The sequence below is a fragment of the Archocentrus centrarchus genome, chromosome 19 (genome assembly GCF_007364275.1).
Source record: "Archocentrus centrarchus isolate MPI-CPG fArcCen1 chromosome 19, fArcCen1, whole genome shotgun sequence".
Classification (NCBI taxonomy): Eukaryota; Metazoa; Chordata; class Actinopteri; order Cichliformes; family Cichlidae; genus Archocentrus; species Archocentrus centrarchus.
This window is the reverse complement of record NC_044364.1, coordinates 9,742,177-9,761,146: the sequence shown is the minus strand read 5'-3', so window position 1 is coordinate 9,761,146 and position 18,970 is coordinate 9,742,177. Positions and strand designations below refer to the sequence as shown.

Genomic DNA, 18,970 nt, shown 5'->3' with positions numbered 1-18,970 from the left:
AAGGCTTATTCTGATAGAGAGTAGACTGCAAATTTCAAATTTAATATTGAGCAGGCTGCTCAAACAACCTACATAGGTATACTGTATACGAATTGTTCATCCCTCAGTGTAATTAGAAGAACAAAACAGGGCAGGTCATCAGGCAGGAGAAACAGGATCACCTCCTCAAAGGCCCTAGTTTTTTCTGATTTCCAATCTTTTGTTTTATAATTTGGATTTGGAGCACTCTATTATATGTTGAGTATATAAAGAAATGTTTGATATAGGCCTAATGTATGCTTTTACATTAGTAATTCATTTTACACTTTTTTTTTTTTAATTAAAATCTAAGGAGCCATTTGGGAGCCGAAAGAGCTGGCTCTTCTTTGGGAGCCGAGCCTAAGGAGCCGGCTCTCTGAAAAGAGCCGGAATTCCCATCACAATTTTCTGGGTGTTGTCGGTAGCCTCCAATAGCTTGCATCAATTAATTAATCATGAGTTCGCTGCATGATCACCTCTCAATGCAATACACAACTCCACCAACAGATGTCAGTAATACATCGCAAGGTAAATTTTCAGTATTTACAAAGAAAATGACATTAAATATGAACAAATAAACACTTTCTCTCTACGACAGCTACACTTCACTTCATTTGCCCATCACTACGGTTAGTGAACCAGGACGTGCAGAGGATTGGTAAGGGCAACTATAAAGAAGATAAGGCAGTTGGTCATACCTGTGGAAGTAAGACGATGTTTAGGAGAGAGGGTAATTGTCCTGGCGTCTTCTCTCTTTCTCTCCACCCCACCCCCCAAAATGTAACATTAGTAGTGGCAGAGAAGTAGGTGAGAATGGTGCATGATATGTATAAGAACAATGGCGAGGTGTGCATGGGAATGACAAATGGCTTCAAGGTGGGGCTGGGATTACATCAGGAGTCTGCTCTGAGTCTCTTCATGCTTGCAGTGGTGATCGACAGGTTGACAGATGAGGTCAGGCAGGAGTCTTTGTGGACTATGATGTTTTCAGTGGACAGTGTGATCTGTAGTGAGAGTAGGGAGCAGGTGGAAGAGGGCCTGGAAAGCTGGAGGTATACACTGGAGAGGAGAGGAATGAAAATCAATAGGAACGAGACAGAGTAAATGTGTGTGTGTGTGAATGAGAGGAAGATGGGGGAAGGCTGAAAATGCAAGGAGTAGAGATATTGAAGGCAGATGAGTTTAAATACCTGGGGTCAAGCATACAAAGCAACACTGCATAAGAGAGTGCAGGCAAGGTGATGCAGGTGGAGACGAGTGTCAGGGGTGACTTGTGACTGAAGGATAGCAGCCAAAGTGTAAAGGAAGGTTTACAAGGTAGTGAGACCTGCTATGGTGTATGGCTTAGAGATGGTGGCAGTGACAAAAAGACAGGTGGCAGAGTTGAAGATGTTAAGATTTTCTCAAGGAGTGATGAGAAGGGATGAGATGAGAAATGAGTAAATTAGCAGAACGGCTCAGCTTGAGCTGTTTGGAGACAAAGTTAGAGAGGCATGTCTGAGATGGTTCAAAAGATGTAGAAGATGGAGTTGCCAGGCAGGAGAGATCTCAGATGAGGTTCGTGAAGAAGGACATGCAGCAGGTTGGTGTGATAGATGCTAAAGATAAGGCGAGCTGGAGGCAGATATGGCGACCGCTAAAGGGAGCAGCCAAAAGAAGAATAAGAAGTGTCAAATCAGATAAAGCAACAAGCTTGACACAAGTTGTGCATTGATACTTTGCATCTCTCACTCAGATATCAAGAAAACACAGAAAGGCTTAAAATAAACAGCTGTGAAACTTTGTGCACTTTATCAGTGGTGCATGCTTGCAGGAAAAGAGGTCTGAACTGATAAGCATGCCCAGGTGTGAAAAGGCATAAAAAAAGCAGTGAGTCAGCCATGACAACATGAGGATATGTTCTTTGAGCCTGACAGTTATCTTGGTAAGAATATTACAATTTTCACAAACATGTGTTCATGTATAATCACAGCTCTGCTGCAGTTCTTTCATCCAAATATGTTTTTCAGTTAGAAAAACTGAGAAAATTAAAAAGGAAGAATAAAGAATCTAAATCTGTCTTCCTCCTTTTGTCCACCTAAATTCTAGGTTACTCCATGGCAATTGCTAAAACCCAAAGTGGCTCTCTGACAGTTGTTGGTGCTCCAAGATACAAACACAGAGGAGTTGTGGTCGCTGTTAACAGAGAAAGTTTGAAAAACCAAATGATTGAACCCTTTTCATCACAGGTATGTATTAGTAACAGTAATAAAAGCTGAATGACGTTGTAAACTAAACTTAATAAGTAAGGACATTTGTAATTGGTCATTCATTTCTTTTTTTTTTTTTTAACAATGCATCTTGGCAATAAATCTTATATCACTGGAAAGCCTGTTTATTTCCCCCTTAAATAGTGCCACATTTTTAAGGAAAATACATTTGTGGGTTGAACAGTAGAGTTGAGTATGTGGGCTGCACCCATGAAAAACTTGCCAGATCTTCTCTGCCAACGCCAAACAGCTTATTCTGCTACTAACGCTTGCTTAGTACATTTATTGGATTGGATAATTGAAGTCTGAAGAAATAAGACATACCACAATGTGGTTGTCTTGGTCACTCCGGCATGAAGCTGATGCCACAAGTGTTGATGGGGTTTAGGTGAGGACTACAGGCAGGCCATTTCATTTTCTCAGTATTGATATATATTCGATAGAGTAGCATAAACCCCCACTCTATTGGCGCGACCGTTGTCATCTTGGAGGATAGAGTTCAGTTCCAGTCTGTGGGGATATGGGTTTGCCACTGGTTGCAGAATCTCATCTCGATATTTCTCTATATTGAGATTGCCTCCAGTGGTGAGAAGCCTTGTTTTTCTAGTGAGGGGGATGCTGCCCAGAACATCACACTGCCTCCACCAAAAGCTATTTCCTGTTTCAGGATTATGCAAATTTTTCATGGGCGTAACCCACATACTCAACTCTGCTGCTCAACACACAGATTTTCCTTACAAATGTGGTGCCATTTAAGGGGAGACGAACAGGCTTCCCAGTAATTTATTTATTATTTTAACAGTTATTGCCAAGAACCATTGTTACAACATAGAAATAACCAGCCAAACTCAATTTCCTAATTTTTTGTGCTAAGTTTATGTATAAATTATTTTCTCAAAGAAAAATTGTTGATTGATATTTTCCTTTCAGTGATTCTTTTCATTAATAATTTGTTGCTTACACAGTATCAGACTGGTGAATATTTCGGGGCAGAGGTGTGTGCCATGGACATAAATAATGATGACATCACTGATCTAATCTTCATATCTGCCCCAATGCACATGGAGCCTGATGGAGAGGGAAGAGTTTATGTTTGCAGACTAACTGTTTTGGTAAATCACAGTTTGATGCCCTGCTATTAAACTGATCATTTTATTTGTCAACTTTTTAATGACCATATAATATTCACTCTCCTCCTTTTAGTTTGTCGAGTGTAATTTTGATGACCCAGTATTGCTAAGAGGAAGTGCAGCTGTCAAAGGAAGGTTCGGCTCTTCTCTTGCTGTGCTGCCTGATCTAAACTCAGATGGATTCAGGGATTTGGCAGTTGGAGCACCTTTGGAGAATGATGGTGAAGGCAGCATCTACATATTCAACAGTGAAGGAGGAAGAATCAGTCTTACTTACTCACAGGTACACACCATCAAAGAGCTCACAAAGATGTATAAATACATCTGTCATGTAAAGTCAATATATCTACAGTCTGCAGCTTGATTAGTAATTAAAATATTTCCATGTACACAGAGAATTACTGGCTCTGAGGTTCAGTCAGGACTGAAGTTCTTTGGCCTATCAATCAGTCAGTTGTCTTTTGACCAGAGTGGTGATACCCTGCCTGACTTAGCGGTGGGGTCAAAGGGTGGGGTTGTCTTACTGAGGTAAGTCCAAATTAGTTTAGTCATGCATTATTGTTGTCTATAGTAATTTGACCATTTTTGTTGACAATCATAAATGATAGAATTATACGGGATCAGTGATTCATGATTTTTAATTGAATACATATGCAGAGTAAAACAGGTATCTATTTTTCTAAGGTCACATTATATTACTGAATGTTTATTATGCTAAAAGGCTTACTGACCATTAGAATTTTTTTAAAATTATGTTACTACAAGGTGAAAGTTGCTCTGTTGATTAAAGAAGCAAAAAATGTGGTTAGTTAAACACCTGGATTAAAAGCCTGTGTGTGTTTGATTCCAGTCTCAAAATGTAATATGAAACGTATAACAATAGCCTTGTTCTATCAAATTATATAACTGTAGTTCAGAAGTGCTAACATGTTCAGATATTTATCATTTAGCCCACTAAGATGATACAGTTGGATCTTTGGAACAAATGACTGATAGTGACAGAAAATTGTTCTGTGTAGAAAAATACTTAACCATTTAAGATAAATTGTAAATTATTCTTTCATTTACAACATTTCAGGTCAATTTGATATAATATTAGATAAAAACAAATGTGCTTCTTGATATTATTCTATGATATTTCTAAGTGACTCAAAACCTTTGAGCTGTAGAGGTTTTTAAAATGTGAAATGTTGGTCGAGCAAAGGAAAGATTACACTTGTGGGAGGTCTTGTTACTAATTTGGGTCAGAACACCATAATTAAAAAGCTAAATGTTGTTCATGTTTCCTGTTTTCCAGATCAAGACCCATAGTGATGGTGAAAGCTGAGGTGTCATTCAGCCCAGACCAAATTCCAACTCAGAATGTAAGCTGCTCAAAACCACTGGAGAACACAGCTACAATCTGCTTTACCATGAGCAGAGTGTCTACAGTCAATACAGGTTCATCATTCTCCAAAAAGCCACTGCCCATCAGTTAATTTTCTGTTTATGCACCTTTGTAACATTTAAATGTCTGATTTATTGCAGCTCAAGCAAGGATTAATTATACTTTAACACTGGATGCCACTCGCAAATCTCCAAATAACCGAGCTTACATCAGCGGGAAAGAACGAGAGCAGTCTGGATCAGTAACTGTTGACTTAACTAGCAAACAGTGTCCAACTGTAAAATTCCTTATTGAGGTAAAACCGAATAACAACAACGGAAAAAATAAAAACTAACCAATAAAGTTCAATTTGGTAAAAGGAAGATTTTGATTTCCACATTATTTTTAAGAATCCTCCAACACTGAATCCAAACCTAACACTACTCTTTTCTTGCAGGCCTGTCCAGAAGATGCTCTCCTTGCACTTTCCAATGAGCTCAAATTCACGTTTGACGGTTTACTCTCAAACACAACTCTCAGACCAAGTCTCGCCCCACAGGCTCAAACAACAATCATTTATCCTGTAAGTGACCTTTAAAGACACCTTATTAACTAGACATCTGAGCCTAGTCTTTATGAAGTGCAGAAAACAACTTTAGCTTTGCCCTTAACTTTTCTTTGTTGTTGGCATGCAATTGACCAGTACTTAGTGGAGAGATTTCTACTGAAGTACTGGAAGTAAATAAGTCAACATTACTACAGTGACATCTTACTGCCATACCTGCAAGCTGTAATAAGAACTGTACAGTTTTCTACTTTTACCTTTACATTTCTCAGCTGCTTCAAAAGCAGTGACAAACTTCAACTTTGGAAAGAAAACAAATGTAAAATGTACAAGCCTTTACCTCACGAAGGGTGCCTCTGTCTGAGATCCCACTTTGGATACATAGGTTTCTTGGATATGCAGAAGATTGAGACATTTTCCAGAAGTGGATCAAGAATATTAACAGAAATTGTGTTCCCTGAAAAAAACAAACAAACAAACACACGGCAGGAAACCATAGCTAGATTGGAGAACACACAAAGTGGTTGTTGAACTCACCTATACAATGCCAAATAAATAGTATATAATCTAAATACTTTTCCCCCCATGTTCTCTTCCGTAGTTAGGGTTTGAGATCAACTGTGGCACTGACAACCAATGTATTGATAACCTGAAAGTGGATTTCAACTTCACCAGGTAAGGCACAGTTACAAAACATGTCAGATTTAAGAGTTTGCACTCAAAAACTGTTCATGAAATAAAAAACACTGATATCTGGGGACAGATTATTCAGTCTGTATTATCTAGTCTAAACTAACACATAACCCACAGTCAGTGCTTTATATATCTGCCCTGTTAGTGGCATTGCTTTGATACAGAAAGGTATTGAACAGTCTTTTAAAGCAGTGCATAATACAACTGTTCAGAATTGATTTCCTGAAAATCATGTAAACAGATCAAAAGACTTTCTCCCTAAAGTGCCTGTTTTGGCACCAATTTGTGGTTCTAATTTCTGCTTGACTTTTGAATAATTTGCAATAAAATTTGAGTGGAGGTCCTGGTGGTTTGATCCCCAGTTGACAAATCTAGCTTTAGGAACATGGAACAACACCTCTTTAGGGGGGGAAATCACCTTAGCTAATACTTGAGGCTGAGAATTACTGGCTAGATCGTCAGGCTTGCCTCAACACACAGCTTGGGCTCTGGAACCAGTCTGCTGGTCTTTTTACTACTCTGGAATTTCCATCAGTGAAAGATGGTGGGAAGGGGTGGGCATACTTGTATCCCCCTGCTTCCTGATTGCCAGTGTACCCAGCCCTCTTGGAGTTCCAGTGTGGGGTGCTTGAAGGCACCTTTCTTGGGGAGTGCATTATCCTGCTGTGAGATTTTAATGCACATATGGGCAATGACAGTGTGACTTGGAGGACTGATCCAGACTTCTGTGCTAACCATAGTTTGTCAATAATGAAAACTATGCTCAAGCATAAGTGTGTCTATGAGTGTGCTTGGCACCAGGACATCCTAGACTGCAGGCCAATGAGTGTTTTTTTTTTTTTTAAATCATCATTGTATCACCTGACCTGCAGCATTATGTCTTGGACACTTGGGTGAAGAGAGGAGAAGAGTTGTCAACTGATGTGAGTTGAATCAGAAAAGGTCAGAAGTGTTCACTTCGGGTCAGGTATGAGTTACGGGGGAGTAGAGTGGGAGCTTGACAGAGAGATTAACTTGGCATCTGCAGAGAAGTGGACACTGCACTGAAGAAAAAAAAAAAGAGCTGAATGTGAAAGTGAAGCTGCTATTGGTCGATCAATATCCCAACCCTCACCTATGACTATGAGGTCTGGGTAGTGATTGGAAGAATGAGATTGTTGATACATACAGCAGAAATGAGCTTATTCTGTGTGGCTGGTCTCTTCTTTCAAGATACGATGAGGAACTCAATTTTTTGGGAGGGGCTGAAAGTAGAGTGATCTCCATAACGAAAAGAGCCAGTTGAAGTGGTTCAGGCATCTGTCTAGGATAGCTCCTGGATGCCTCTGAAGTGGTAACTTTTGGCCATGTCCTACCTGGGTCTGTCCAGGGTCTCCTTCCTGATACCTCCTGGTTGGCTTGGGACTGTCCCCTGCTATGAGCTGAAGGAGGTGTCCAGCTATGAGCTGAAGGAGGTGTCCAGGGGGAGAGAGAACTCTGGGCGTCTCTGCTGCTGCCGCTGTGACCCAAACCACGTCAGTAGTGACGTGCACACAGCACGTCAATACTGACGTGCTGTGTGCAGTATGAAACAGTTTAGCAAAAAAGCGGCAGTAGAAAAACTATTGAAACATTTTTGAATATACAGATCACTGAAATAAAATGCAGTAATATTTCAACCACAGCTGATTCCAGTCCCAGTTGGAGACACAGCCAGGTGCCGTCAGTGACACATAAAAAAGAAGCTTGTTTGGAATGGGTTTGGCCAATGTGGGCACAGGAGCAGAGGGAGTGAGAGAGGAAATCACACCTGGACAAAGAGGAGGAATATTTGGGCCAGGGCAAGGGCGGGGTGGTGTTCATCGAAGGGTAAGAACTAGTGCAACTGATGAAAATAGAGCCACCATCATAGACCATGTGAGAAACCATGATCTGTCCCTGAGAGAGGCTGGTGAAAGAGTGATGATATATAGTAACTGTAGGCCACCAGTCCTACTGCTAAAGGAGCAATGTCTGGGGAAAAGGAAAACTCCTGAGTGAAGACCAGGGAGCATGCCATTGTTGACCTGGTCATTGCTGACAATGGAATAAAACTCAGAGAAAGTCAGTCCAAAACTAGAAAAGGCATTTCCTATAGAAAATGCACTATGAATGCTTGCTGCTGAATGATTGGAGGGGAAATGCTGTCATGTCCTGGGCCGTTGGCCCAGCGTTTTGTGTTAGTTTATTTCCTGAGTGTGTCCTCCCAGTAGGTTGATGTCTTGTGTTTCCTAGTGTTGTGATATGTCTGCGTCTCTGTCCTGAGTCTGTGCCTGTTGTTTAGTCAGTATGTTCCTTGGTTTGTCACTTCCTGTTTATTTTGACAGTCTGGTTTTCCTGTGCTTTGTGTTCAGCTTTGCTTCCCCTGTGTAATTAGTTTCATTTGCCTCACCTGTTGTTCCCTGCTGTTTCCTCTTGCCCTGATTACCCAGTGTGTATTTAAGCCCTCAGTTTCCATGTGTTCCTTGTCGCGTCGTTGATGTTGTGTGCCCATGTGTTCCCTGTGTTTGCCCGTCGTCTCCCTTCCAAGATTTTTGTATTTGTTTTTCCCCTGCTTAAATAAATCCCTTTGAAGTTACGCTGACTTCTGGAGTCCTTCGTGTCAGCCATTCCTCGCCTGTTTCCTCCCCGGCCATGACAGAACGACGCGACCAGACTATGGACCCCGCGGATACCAGGAGCCCCTCCGAGCAAGAGGAAGTGATTTTGGAGCTCATAGATCTCTCCAGGAACATCATTCATGCCACTGATGAACCCCGTCAGATTATTCAGGCAATTTTCTGCTGCAGACTTTTTTCTTCCTCCACTTGGCTCCTCACCCATCCTGACACTGCCTCCCTTGCCCATTCCATAATCATGCTCCGGAAAAACTTACAAGCTAAACTGTATAATATTGGTCGCCCTGTCCAGGGCAAAGACACAACCTTTTTCCTCCAAGCCATCACTAATTCACCTCTCCTGCAGCCGGTCATCTCACCTCCGTCGTCTCCTCCGCACCACTGCAGCTCAGCACCACAGGCGCTGCCTCGCTTTCCGGATCCGCCGTCATCCCTTCAACTCACCTCTCCCACCTCGTCATTTTCATCCTTTCACCCACAGCCCACCGCCTCCCCAGACCTCTCTTGGCTGCCAGATGATGTGGAGATTATTGATTCACCTCTGCTGGTGGACATCCTGGATGCTGAGAATCGTGCTTCCCACTCCAACAGAACGCGAAGGAAGCAGCGCTCCCGGCGTCGCCGTGCTCCTCCCCAGCCACTCTCGCCTCAGTCAGCTGTAGCGCCTGCTCAGTCGCAGTCTTCCCAGTCAGCTGTAGCTCCAGCTCCCCCTCAGTCGCAGTCTTCCCAGTCAGCTGTAGCTCCAGCTCCCCCTCAGTCGCAGTGTTCCAAGTCAGCTGTAGCTCCAGCTCCCCCTCAGTCGCAGTGTTCCAAGTCAGCTGTAGCTCCAGCTTCCCCTCAGTCGCAGTGTTCCAAGTCAGCTGTAGCTCCAGCTCCCCCTCAGTCGCAGTGTTCCATGTCAGCTGTAGCTCCAGCTCCCCCTCAGTCACAGTGTTCCATGTCAGCTGTAGCTCCAGCTCCCCCTCAGTCGCAGTGTTCCATGTCAGCTGTAGCTCCAGCTCCTCCTCAGTCGCAGTCCCAGACCCCTCAGTTAGCTCCAGCTCCCTCTGTTCACCCTGCTCCAGCTCCCTTAGCTCCAGCTTCCCCTGCACCTGTACCTGTTCGGCGGGTGGGGGCAGCCACGGACGGGCTGACCTCGGCACTCGCACCTGTTCCGCGGGTGGGGGCGGCCACGGACGGGCTGACCTCGGCACTCGCACCTGTTCCGCGGGTGGGGGCGGCCACGGACGGGCTGACCTCGGCACTCGCACCTGTTCCGCGGGTGGGGGCGGCCACGGACGGGCTGACCTCGGCACTCGCACCTGTTCCGCGGGTGGGGGCGGCCACGGACGGGCTGACCTCGGCACTCGCACCTGTTCCGCGGGTGGGGGCAGCCAGGTCCAAGCCTTCGCATCGGTTTTCTGTGTTAGCTGCAGCAGCAGGGTCTCAGTCAGCTCTAGCTCCAGTCGCTCTCCCTCGCCTTCAGTCAGCTCCAGTAACTCTTCCTCGGTCCCCAGTGTCAGCTGTTTCAGTGCCCTCTCAGTCAGTTCCCTCAGCCCCTGTCTTAGTTCCTTCGGTTTTGGTCCCAGTTCCCTCAGCTCCTGCTCCTTCTGTAGCTCCAGTAGTGTCAGCTCCCTCTCAGGCCCCAGTGTCAGCTAGCTCTCGGTCTGTTTCCACGCAGCCAGATCTCCCTAGCTCTCGGTCTGTTTCCACGCAGCCAGATCTCCCTAGCTCTCGGTCTGTTTCCACGCAGCCAGATCTCCCTAGCTCTCGGTCTGTTTCCACGCAGCCAGATCTCCCTAGCTCTCGGTCTGTTTCCACGCAGCCAGATCTCCCTAGCTCTCGGTCTGTTTCCACGCAGCCAGATCTCCCTAGCGCTCGGTCTGCTTCCACGCAGCCAGATCTCCCTAGCTCGCGGTCTGCTTCCACGCAGCCAGATCTCCCTAGCTCGCGGTCTGCTTCCACGCAGCCAGATCTCCCTAGCTCGCGGTCTGTTTCCACGCAGCCAGATCTCCCTAGCTCGCGGTCTGTTTCCACGCAGCCAGATCTCCCTAGCTCGCGGTCTGTTTCCACGCAGCCAGATCTCCCTAGCTCGCGGTCTGTTTCCACGCAGCCAGTCGTCTCCCGGCCTGCTTCCACGCAGCCAGTCGTCTCCCGGCCTGCTTCCACGCAGCCAGTCGTCTCCCGGCCTGCTTCCACGCAGCCAGTCGTCTCCCGGCCTGCTTCCACGCAGCCAGTCGTCTCCCGGCCTGCTTCCACGCAGCCAGTCGTCTCCCGGCCTGCTTCCACGCAGCCAGTCGTCTCCCGGCCTGCTTCCACGCAGTCCCCTGCACCTCGGCTATTCCCCGAGCAGCCCCTGCTGCTCAATAAAGCAGCAGTGTGCCCTGTTCCGCGGTCCCAGCCTACGCATCCGGTGCCTCACTATGTAGGCCCCGTTCAGCCCATGGGCTCAGCTCAGTCCGAGCCGATGGGGGTCTCCGCTCAGTCCGAGCCAGGGGGTCCCGCTCAGTCCGAGCACTCCGCGCCAGAGGGTCCCGCTCAGTCCGAGCCGATGGGGGTCTCCGCTCAGTCCGAGCCAGGGGGTCCCGCTCAGTCCGAGCGCTCCGCGCCAGAGGGTCCCGCTCAGTCCGAGCCGATGGGGGTCTCCGCTCAGTCCGAGCGCTCCGCGCCAGAGGGTCCCGCTCAGTCCGAGCCGATGGGGGTCTCCGCTCAGTCCGAGCCAGGGGGTCCCGCTTAGTCCGAGCGCTCCGCGTCAGAGGGTCCCGCTCAGTCCGAGCCGATGGGGGTCTCCGCTCAGTCCGAGCGCTCCGCGCCAGAGGGTCCCGCTCAGTCCGAGCGCTCCGCGCACGAGGGTCCCGCTCAGTCCGAGCCGATGGGGGTCTCCACTCAGTCTGAGCGCTCCGAGCCAGGGGGTCCCGCTCAGTCCGAGCCGGTGGGGGTCTCTGCTCAGTCCGAGCGCTCCACGTCACCCGAGGGTTCCCCACCAGAGCCCGGGGTCGCCCTTCTCCGCCGCCGCATGCCCCGCGGTCGGCCTCCAGTGTCTGCTCCCCGTCGCCGCCGCCGCATGCCCCGCGGTCGGCCTCCAGTGACCCCTCCTCATCGCCGCCGCCGCTGGGAGCGCGGTCGGCCTCCAGTGACCCCTCCTCGTCGCCGCCGCATGCCGCGCGGTCGGCCTCCAGTGTCTTCTCCTCGTCTCCGCTGCCGCCGCTGGAAGCACGGTCAGCCTCCGGTGCCTGCTCCCCGTCGCCGCCGCCGCTGGGAGCGCGGTCGGCCTCCAGTGACTCCTCCTCGTCGTCGCCGCCGCCGCTGGGAGCGCGGTCGGCCTCCAGTGACTCCTCCTCGTCGTCGCCGCCGCCGCTGGGAGCGCGGTCGGCCTCCAGTGACTCCTCCTCGTCGTCGCCGCTGGGAGCGCGGTCGGCCTCCAGTGACTCCCCCTCGTCGTCGCCGCCGCCGCTGGGAGCGCGGTCGGCCTCCAGTGATTCCTTCTCGTCCTCGCCGCCGCCGCCGCTGGGAGCGCGGTCGGCCTCCCTCGTTGGGACTTTGCTTTGTGGCCCCTTGGCCTCTGCGGCCTCCTGAACTGTGTGGTTTTTGTTTTGGATTTCCCACTGACTCCCCTGAACTGTGGACTGTTTTTTCCCCTGCTGTTTTTGTTTTGTCATAGCTCCTGGATTGTTCCTTGTTTCGACCCCCTGTTTTGGACATTGGAGCTCTCCGGCCTTGTGCCGTCGCTTTTTGTTTCATCCGGTTGTTTTTTTTGTTTTCTCATCCCCGTGTTTTTGCTCTGGTTTTTGGACTGTATTCAGCTTGTGCCATTGCTTTTCTTTGTTCGGTTCCTTGTGCTTATTGTTTTTTGCCCTTGTGCTCTACCCTTGCTCCAGTGCTTCCTTGTGTTTTTGGGTTTGTTCCTGACTTTGTTTGCTCCCTGTCTGTTTTTGTTTCGGGCCCTCCTTCCTGGTCCCCCGCCTCCCGCCCTGGTCTGGTTTTGTTTCTTGTTTTGGCCGTCGGGAGCCGGCCTTTGAGGGGGGGGTACTGTCATGTCCTGGGCCGTTGGCCCAGCGTTTTGTGTTAGTTTATTTCCTGAGTGTGTCCTCCCAGTAGGTTGATGTCTTGTGTTTCCTAGTGTTGTGATATGTCTGCGTCTCTGTCCTGAGTCTGTGCCTGTTGTTTAGTCAGTATGTTCCTTGGTTTGTCACTTCCTGTTTATTTTGACAGTCCGGTTTTCCTGTGCTTTGTGTTCAGCTTTGCTTCCCCTGTGTAATTAGTTTCATTTGCCTCACCTGTTGTTCCCTGCTGTTTCCTCTTGCCCTGATTACCCAGTGTGTATTTAAGCCCTCAGTTTCCATGTGTTCCTTGTCGCGTTGTTGATGTTGTGTGCCCGTGTGTTCCCTGTGTTTGCCCGTCGTCTCCCTTCCAAGATTTTTGTATTTGTTTTTCCCCTGCTTAAATAAATCCCTTTGAAGTTACGCTGACTTCTGGAGTCCTTCGTGTCAGCCATTCCTCGCCTGTTTCCTCCCCGGCCATGACAAATGCCAGGAAATGCTTCAAAGAGCTTAAATCTGGCTGAAAGAGTTTAAGCTGCTGAAAAATTCTGAAAGTGAATTTGAAATTCAAAACAGCTGAAATTGTCAACGAAGTTGCTAAATTAAACTCGATTTGCTTAAAGGGCAGAAAAACAGCCTGAAGAAATTTTAACTGCAGCTGAAGAAAAACCATAAAAGATATTGAAATGGGTGAAATAGGCCACCATGACTGAGATGGCAACTGCAGCTGATGACCATGGGCCACTTTCTTGCTCATGGCATTCTGACTTTCTGTGGGAAAAGCTGCAACTTCTGTGTACAACCAGTAGGAAAGCACAGGAATATCCACAGCCTACAAAGTCTGTTCTTCAATTGGGCAAAAAAAGCTGCCTGAAGACATTTAAACTGTAGCTGTAAAAAGAGAACAGTCAAGATATTGGAGAGTTGACTCCAAGTTTAATGTTTTGCAGGTGAAGGCTTTGAGCTGAATTGCTGTCATTGCTGAAATATTTGGGAATATTGTTGAAAATGTTAAAATACACCTAATGCTTCTCCTAAACATGAAAGAGCATGACAGTGCAGACAATTGTGGAAAGAATGAATTTAATGTTGTGGCAGCCAATGGGAGGAGCCACCAGAGCAAGGACTTGTAGGAATGTTTATGCTAGTGTATGGGTGTTTTAGTTATCAGTGTTTATCAGTTACTCAGTGATGTTTTGTTGGTTTCATTGTGAATGTTGGTTTGTGATGTCAATATGTTGTTATTGAGGGTGGCTGATAACAGGCCACCATGACTGAAGGCAATGGCAGCTGATGACCTCTGGCCAATTTTCCTGTTCCTGATGTTCTAATGCTGTGAGTTATTAAAGCCTCATTTCCTGTGGGTAACCACTAGGTTGGGTGTAGTCACAGTGAAAAGTAAGAAGCTCTTTCTTCTTCAACTGCAGTTTGCTAAAGTATAAATGAATATAAAAAAGTTGTCAAATATACAAAAAAAATGCCTGAAGAAATTAAAGCACACCAAATCATTGTCCAGAACATGAAGGAGAATGAAAGTGCAGGAAATTGTGAACAGAATGAATATATTATTGTGGCAGCCAATGGGAGGAGCCACCAGAGCAAGGACTTGTGGGAATGTTTATGCTGGTGTATGGGTGTTTTAGTTGTCAGTGTTTATCAGTTATTCAGTAATGTTTTGTTGGTTTCACTGCGATTGTTGGTTTGTGATGTCAGTGTGTTGTTATTGAGGGTGGCTGATAACGGGCCACAATGACTGAAGTGGCTACGGCAGCTGATGACCTCTGGCCATTTTTCCTGTTTGTGGGGTTCTGACATTGTGTCATTACTGTGAATGCTGCAAAGCATTCATTACTGTGAATGCTGCAAAGCATTCACAGTATTGTTCTTGTACTCCAAAAACCTTCGGTCACTAAAAACTCAAGCAGCGTTTGGGCTACGGACACCGTTCTGGTATCAAAACGTTCAGCCTGTTCTGGAGATTTGTGCTATTAATTTTCTTTTTTGCAACCTTTATACTTTTTAAGATATTGAACTTTTTATAATCTTCATTTTTGCCCCATTCAAAATGAATGGGGAAGTTTCAATTTCTTTTCAAATCCTTTCAGGTTTTAAAAGCTAATAACTTCAGCATACTTTCAGCTAGAAAAACCATTTAAGCTTTAAAATGAAGCCAAGCCTTTCAGCGATTTGGCTATTACTTGGTGTTTCAAAGTCTTTTACGGTTTAAGCACAGTGAGCGTTTAAGTTTAAGGTGTTTTTTCAGCTGTTTCAGAGTTTATAATGGTTGTGTATTGCATTTGCTAGAGTGGGAGCCTGATTAGTAGAGTGGGAGGCTTCAAAACTTTCAGGTGGAAAATTTATTTTTAAACTGCCACTGTGTCCACACTCTTTGCGCTACAGCCATCATTTTATGCTCAAAATGTAGAGCTGCTTCTCTACTTTCAAACAATGGGTCTCTAAACCCTGTCAAATGTACACTTTTTAAACTGTAAGCGTTCAAACAGAGGGAGTACCTTCCAACTCCTTCATTAACCTCCATAGTAATTTCATAGAGGTGATTTTCTCCAAAGCAGAAATGAGCACCTTTTTTAAACTGCTCCCACGGCCACACCTTTAAGCCCAGGAAAATAAAAATTACACCACTGTTTAGAGCAGGTCCTTGTGACGCTCACAGTCCAAAAAGGATTTTGATAGGAGCTACAGTTTTTGACTATGAAGCAGTTATTTGACAGGTGCGCCGAGGCAAATTTTACAGAGTGCATGCATCTCAGCAGGTAAGCAGTGCACCTGGCAGGTGTTTTCAATTGGTGCATTTACAAACATTCAGCTTGGCAGCGCTCTCCAATATGTATGCATGCAAACCTCACTGCTTGTGTGACACTACTGTTGGCTCAGTGGTAGAAAAGGGGACCATCAATACACAAGAAGCAGACAGAGCAGGTTCAAGTCCCACTTTACTCCAAACTTTAAAAATTTTCCATTGAGCATTCATTCACCATTTTAAACTCTTTTGGCCAGATTTAAGCTCTTTGGAGCATTTCCTGGCATTTCAGCTAGAGACTCCATTTAGGCTTTAAAATAAGGCCAAGCCTTTCAGCTGTTCAGCTATTCAGCTGTTCAGCAGTTCAGCTGTTCAGCAGTTCAGCTGTCCAGCTGTCCAGCAGTCCAGCTGTGCTTTGAAATAGAATAACTTCAGCATACATTCAGCTAGAGACACCATTTAAGCTTTAAAATAAAGCCAAGCCTTTCAGCTATCCAGCTATCCAGCAGTCCAGCTGTTCAGCTATTCAGCAATTCAGCAGTTCAGCTGTTCATCTATTCAGCAATTCAGCAGTTCAGCTGTTGAAGCTCATTCAGCAAATAAAGTTTCAGCTCTTTGAAGCATTTCTTAGCATTTCAGCTGCAATCTTTCAGCTTGCAGCATTCACAGTGCATTTTCTTCAGGAAATGCTTTTTCTAGTTAAAGCTGTATTTCCTTTGGGTAACCCCCTTGAGTGAGTGAGTGAGTGAGTCAGTGAGTGCAGTCAGAGCACAAAGTAAGAAGACTATTATTATTATTATTATTATTATTATTATTATTCAACTGAAGTTTGCTCAAGTGTTAAAGAATATAAAAAGTTTTAAAGGATCAAAAATGACCTGAAAAAATAGAACACTTTGAAACTTTGTCCTAAATATCAAGAAGAAAGAAGGTGCAGAAAACTGTGGAAAGAATGATTATAATATCACTGAATATGAAAAGATTTAAAGTTCAAGGCTCAATGGAAAATCTTTAAAGGTTGGAGTAAAGCGGGACTCGGACCTGCTCTGTCTGCTTTATCTGCATTCATGGTCACCTTTTCTACCCCTGAGCCAACAGGAGTCTCCCACAAACAGTGAGGTTTGCATGCATACATATTGGAGAGCTCTACCAAGCTGAATGCTTGTACATGCACCAATTGAAAACACCTGCCAGGTGCACTGCCTACCTGCTGAGGTGCATGCACTTTGGCCAAATCTCAAATCGCACCTGTCAAACAACTGCTTCTAAATCAAAAACTGTAGCTCCTATCAAAATCATTTTTGAACTGTGAGCGTCATTAGGACCTACTCTAAAAAGTGGTGTAATTTTCATTTTCCTGGGTCCAAAAGTGTGGTCGTGGGAGCAGTTTAAAAAAGGTGCTCATTTCTGCTTTGGAGAAAATCACCTCTCTGAAATTGCTATGGAGGTTAATGGAGGAGTTGGAAGGTACTCCCTCTGCTTAAACCCTCACCATTTAAAAAGTGTACATTTGACAGGGTTTAGACACATTGTTTGAAAGTAGAGAAGCAGTTCTACATTTTGATCATAAAATGATGGCTGTAGAGTGAAGTGTGTGGACACAGCAGCAGTTAAAAAATACATTTTCCATATGACAGTTTTGAAGTCTCGCACTCTACTAATTAGGCTCCCACTCTAGCAAACGCAATACACAACATTATAAACTCTGAAACGGCTGAAAAATGTCCTTAAACTTAAACGGTCACTGTGCTAAAACTGTAAAAGATTTTAAAACACCAAGTAATAGCTGAATAGCTGAAAGTCTTGGCTTCATTTTAAAGTTTAAATGGTTTCTCTAGCTTAAGGTATGCTGAAGTTATTAGATTTTAAAGCAGGAAAGGTTTTGAAAGGGATTTGAGACTTTCCCCATTCATTTGAATGGGGCAAAAATTTCACAAAGAAATTAATATAAAATTAATGCTAAAAGAAAAAGTAATAGTATAAATGTCCTGAAGAAGCTGAACATTCACAGTAATAAAGAATACAACAACAATACTCTGAATGCTTTGCAAGCATTCACAGTAATAACCAGGTATTTCACAATGGTGAAAGCATTAGCCTGACAGCAACTGACTGGACTCTGACTAAATACAGAGTTCGAATTAAACTCTTAAGGATCTTTGGCATCAATACGTCCAGGTATGGTGTCTATCATTTATATATGTTATATGTAGTAATATAGTTAGTTTTACACTGTGCCACCCTTCATATTCAGTGTTCGATTTCTTTTAGAGAGTCATGGAGTTGGAAGCTGATCAGATCCCACATAAACTCATTTATATGGACGAGGCAGGATTTAACCTGGCCAAAACACGTTGGCGGGGTAGAAATATTGGGAAAAGAGACACCATTAATGTGCTGGGTCAGAGAGGAGCAAATATCATAGTGTGTGCTGCAATGTTAAGTATGATTTGGTCTTTCACAAATGCCAGATTGGTCCCTGTAACACCAAACTCCTCCTTCTTTTGGTTTTGGATGAACTCTACCAACAACTAGTGCCAGAAGCAGAAAGGGAACAAGTGGGAGAAAACAAGAGAACATTTGTGATTACATGGGACAATGTAGCATTCCACCATTCTCATGCCATCACAAACTGGTTTGCAGACCATCAAAGAATGATGTGCCTTTCCCTCTCGCCCTGCTTGCCTTTCCTCAGCCCCACTGAGGAATACTTTTCAGCCTGGAGGTGGAAGGTGTGCAGTCATCAGCCACATGACCAAATGCCCCTCCTGGATTCAATTGATGCTGGCTGCAGAGACATTTCGGCTTAAGACCACTGAGGGTGGATAAGATATGGCAGCATTTCTGTCCCAGGTGCATGGCAAGGGACAATATTGCCGTGCACTCCTTCTTCAGCTTGATGCCTCTCTTCACCTCTGGTGTCCATCAGGGATGGGGATTACCACCACAACAGGCACCAATCACCTTGCAGCCACAGCTCTAAGCAACAGTCTCAACAATGGAGGCACCATCACAGCAGGCACAGTCGGCTGATTAGTCATCTACCAGCCAGACAAGGTTCAGAAATGATTTATTTTAGAAGGCCAAAATAATGCTGAATACTATGTTTGTTTGTTAGTTTTTTTATCTTAAACTGGAGAACACATGAATTAGCAGTGACAACATGTGTAAATAAAATTGCTTCACTTTTGCTGATGTGCACATTAGGTACTTCCACAGAAGATCTACACCTTCCCTTTTTCAAGATTATGCAGAATCAGACAACCGTGAAGTATATTTACTCTAGGACTGTTTGACCAACTCATAATACTGCCTGACACTTACAGAATTGACACATTATCACATTTTCTAAGTCGCAGATGGTGTGAAACAGTTCAGTGTCAGTCAGGCAAAAAAAAGAAATTGACCTTTTTAAATTTTAGATTTCTTTTTCAAGAACAGGCTTGTCTAAGTCATACTATGGTAAATGGGGCAGATAATACAAATGATTTAAGATTTTCTTCAAATTCTTTTCAGCATTTTCCTGTGTATGC

The 18,970-nt window shown here is 45.3% G+C and overlaps 1 protein-coding gene across 1 annotated transcript; it reads left to right on the top strand.

Moving 5' to 3' along the window:
• Positions 1 to 533: 533 nt before the first annotated feature.
• Positions 534 to 18,896, top strand: LOC115798181 (integrin alpha-X-like). Its single transcript, XM_030754932.1, has 11 exons — positions 534 to 546; positions 1,754 to 1,942; positions 2,107 to 2,246; positions 3,233 to 3,379; positions 3,471 to 3,680; positions 3,792 to 3,925; positions 4,695 to 4,837; positions 4,925 to 5,079; positions 5,221 to 5,346; positions 5,930 to 6,003; positions 18,133 to 18,896. Exons 2-11 carry the CDS (start codon positions 1,915 to 1,917, stop codon positions 18,245 to 18,247), a joined length of 1,272 nt encoding a protein of 423 aa, XP_030610792.1. The 5' UTR covers positions 534 to 546; positions 1,754 to 1,914; the 3' UTR covers positions 18,248 to 18,896.
• Positions 18,897 to 18,970: the final 74 nt, after the last annotated feature.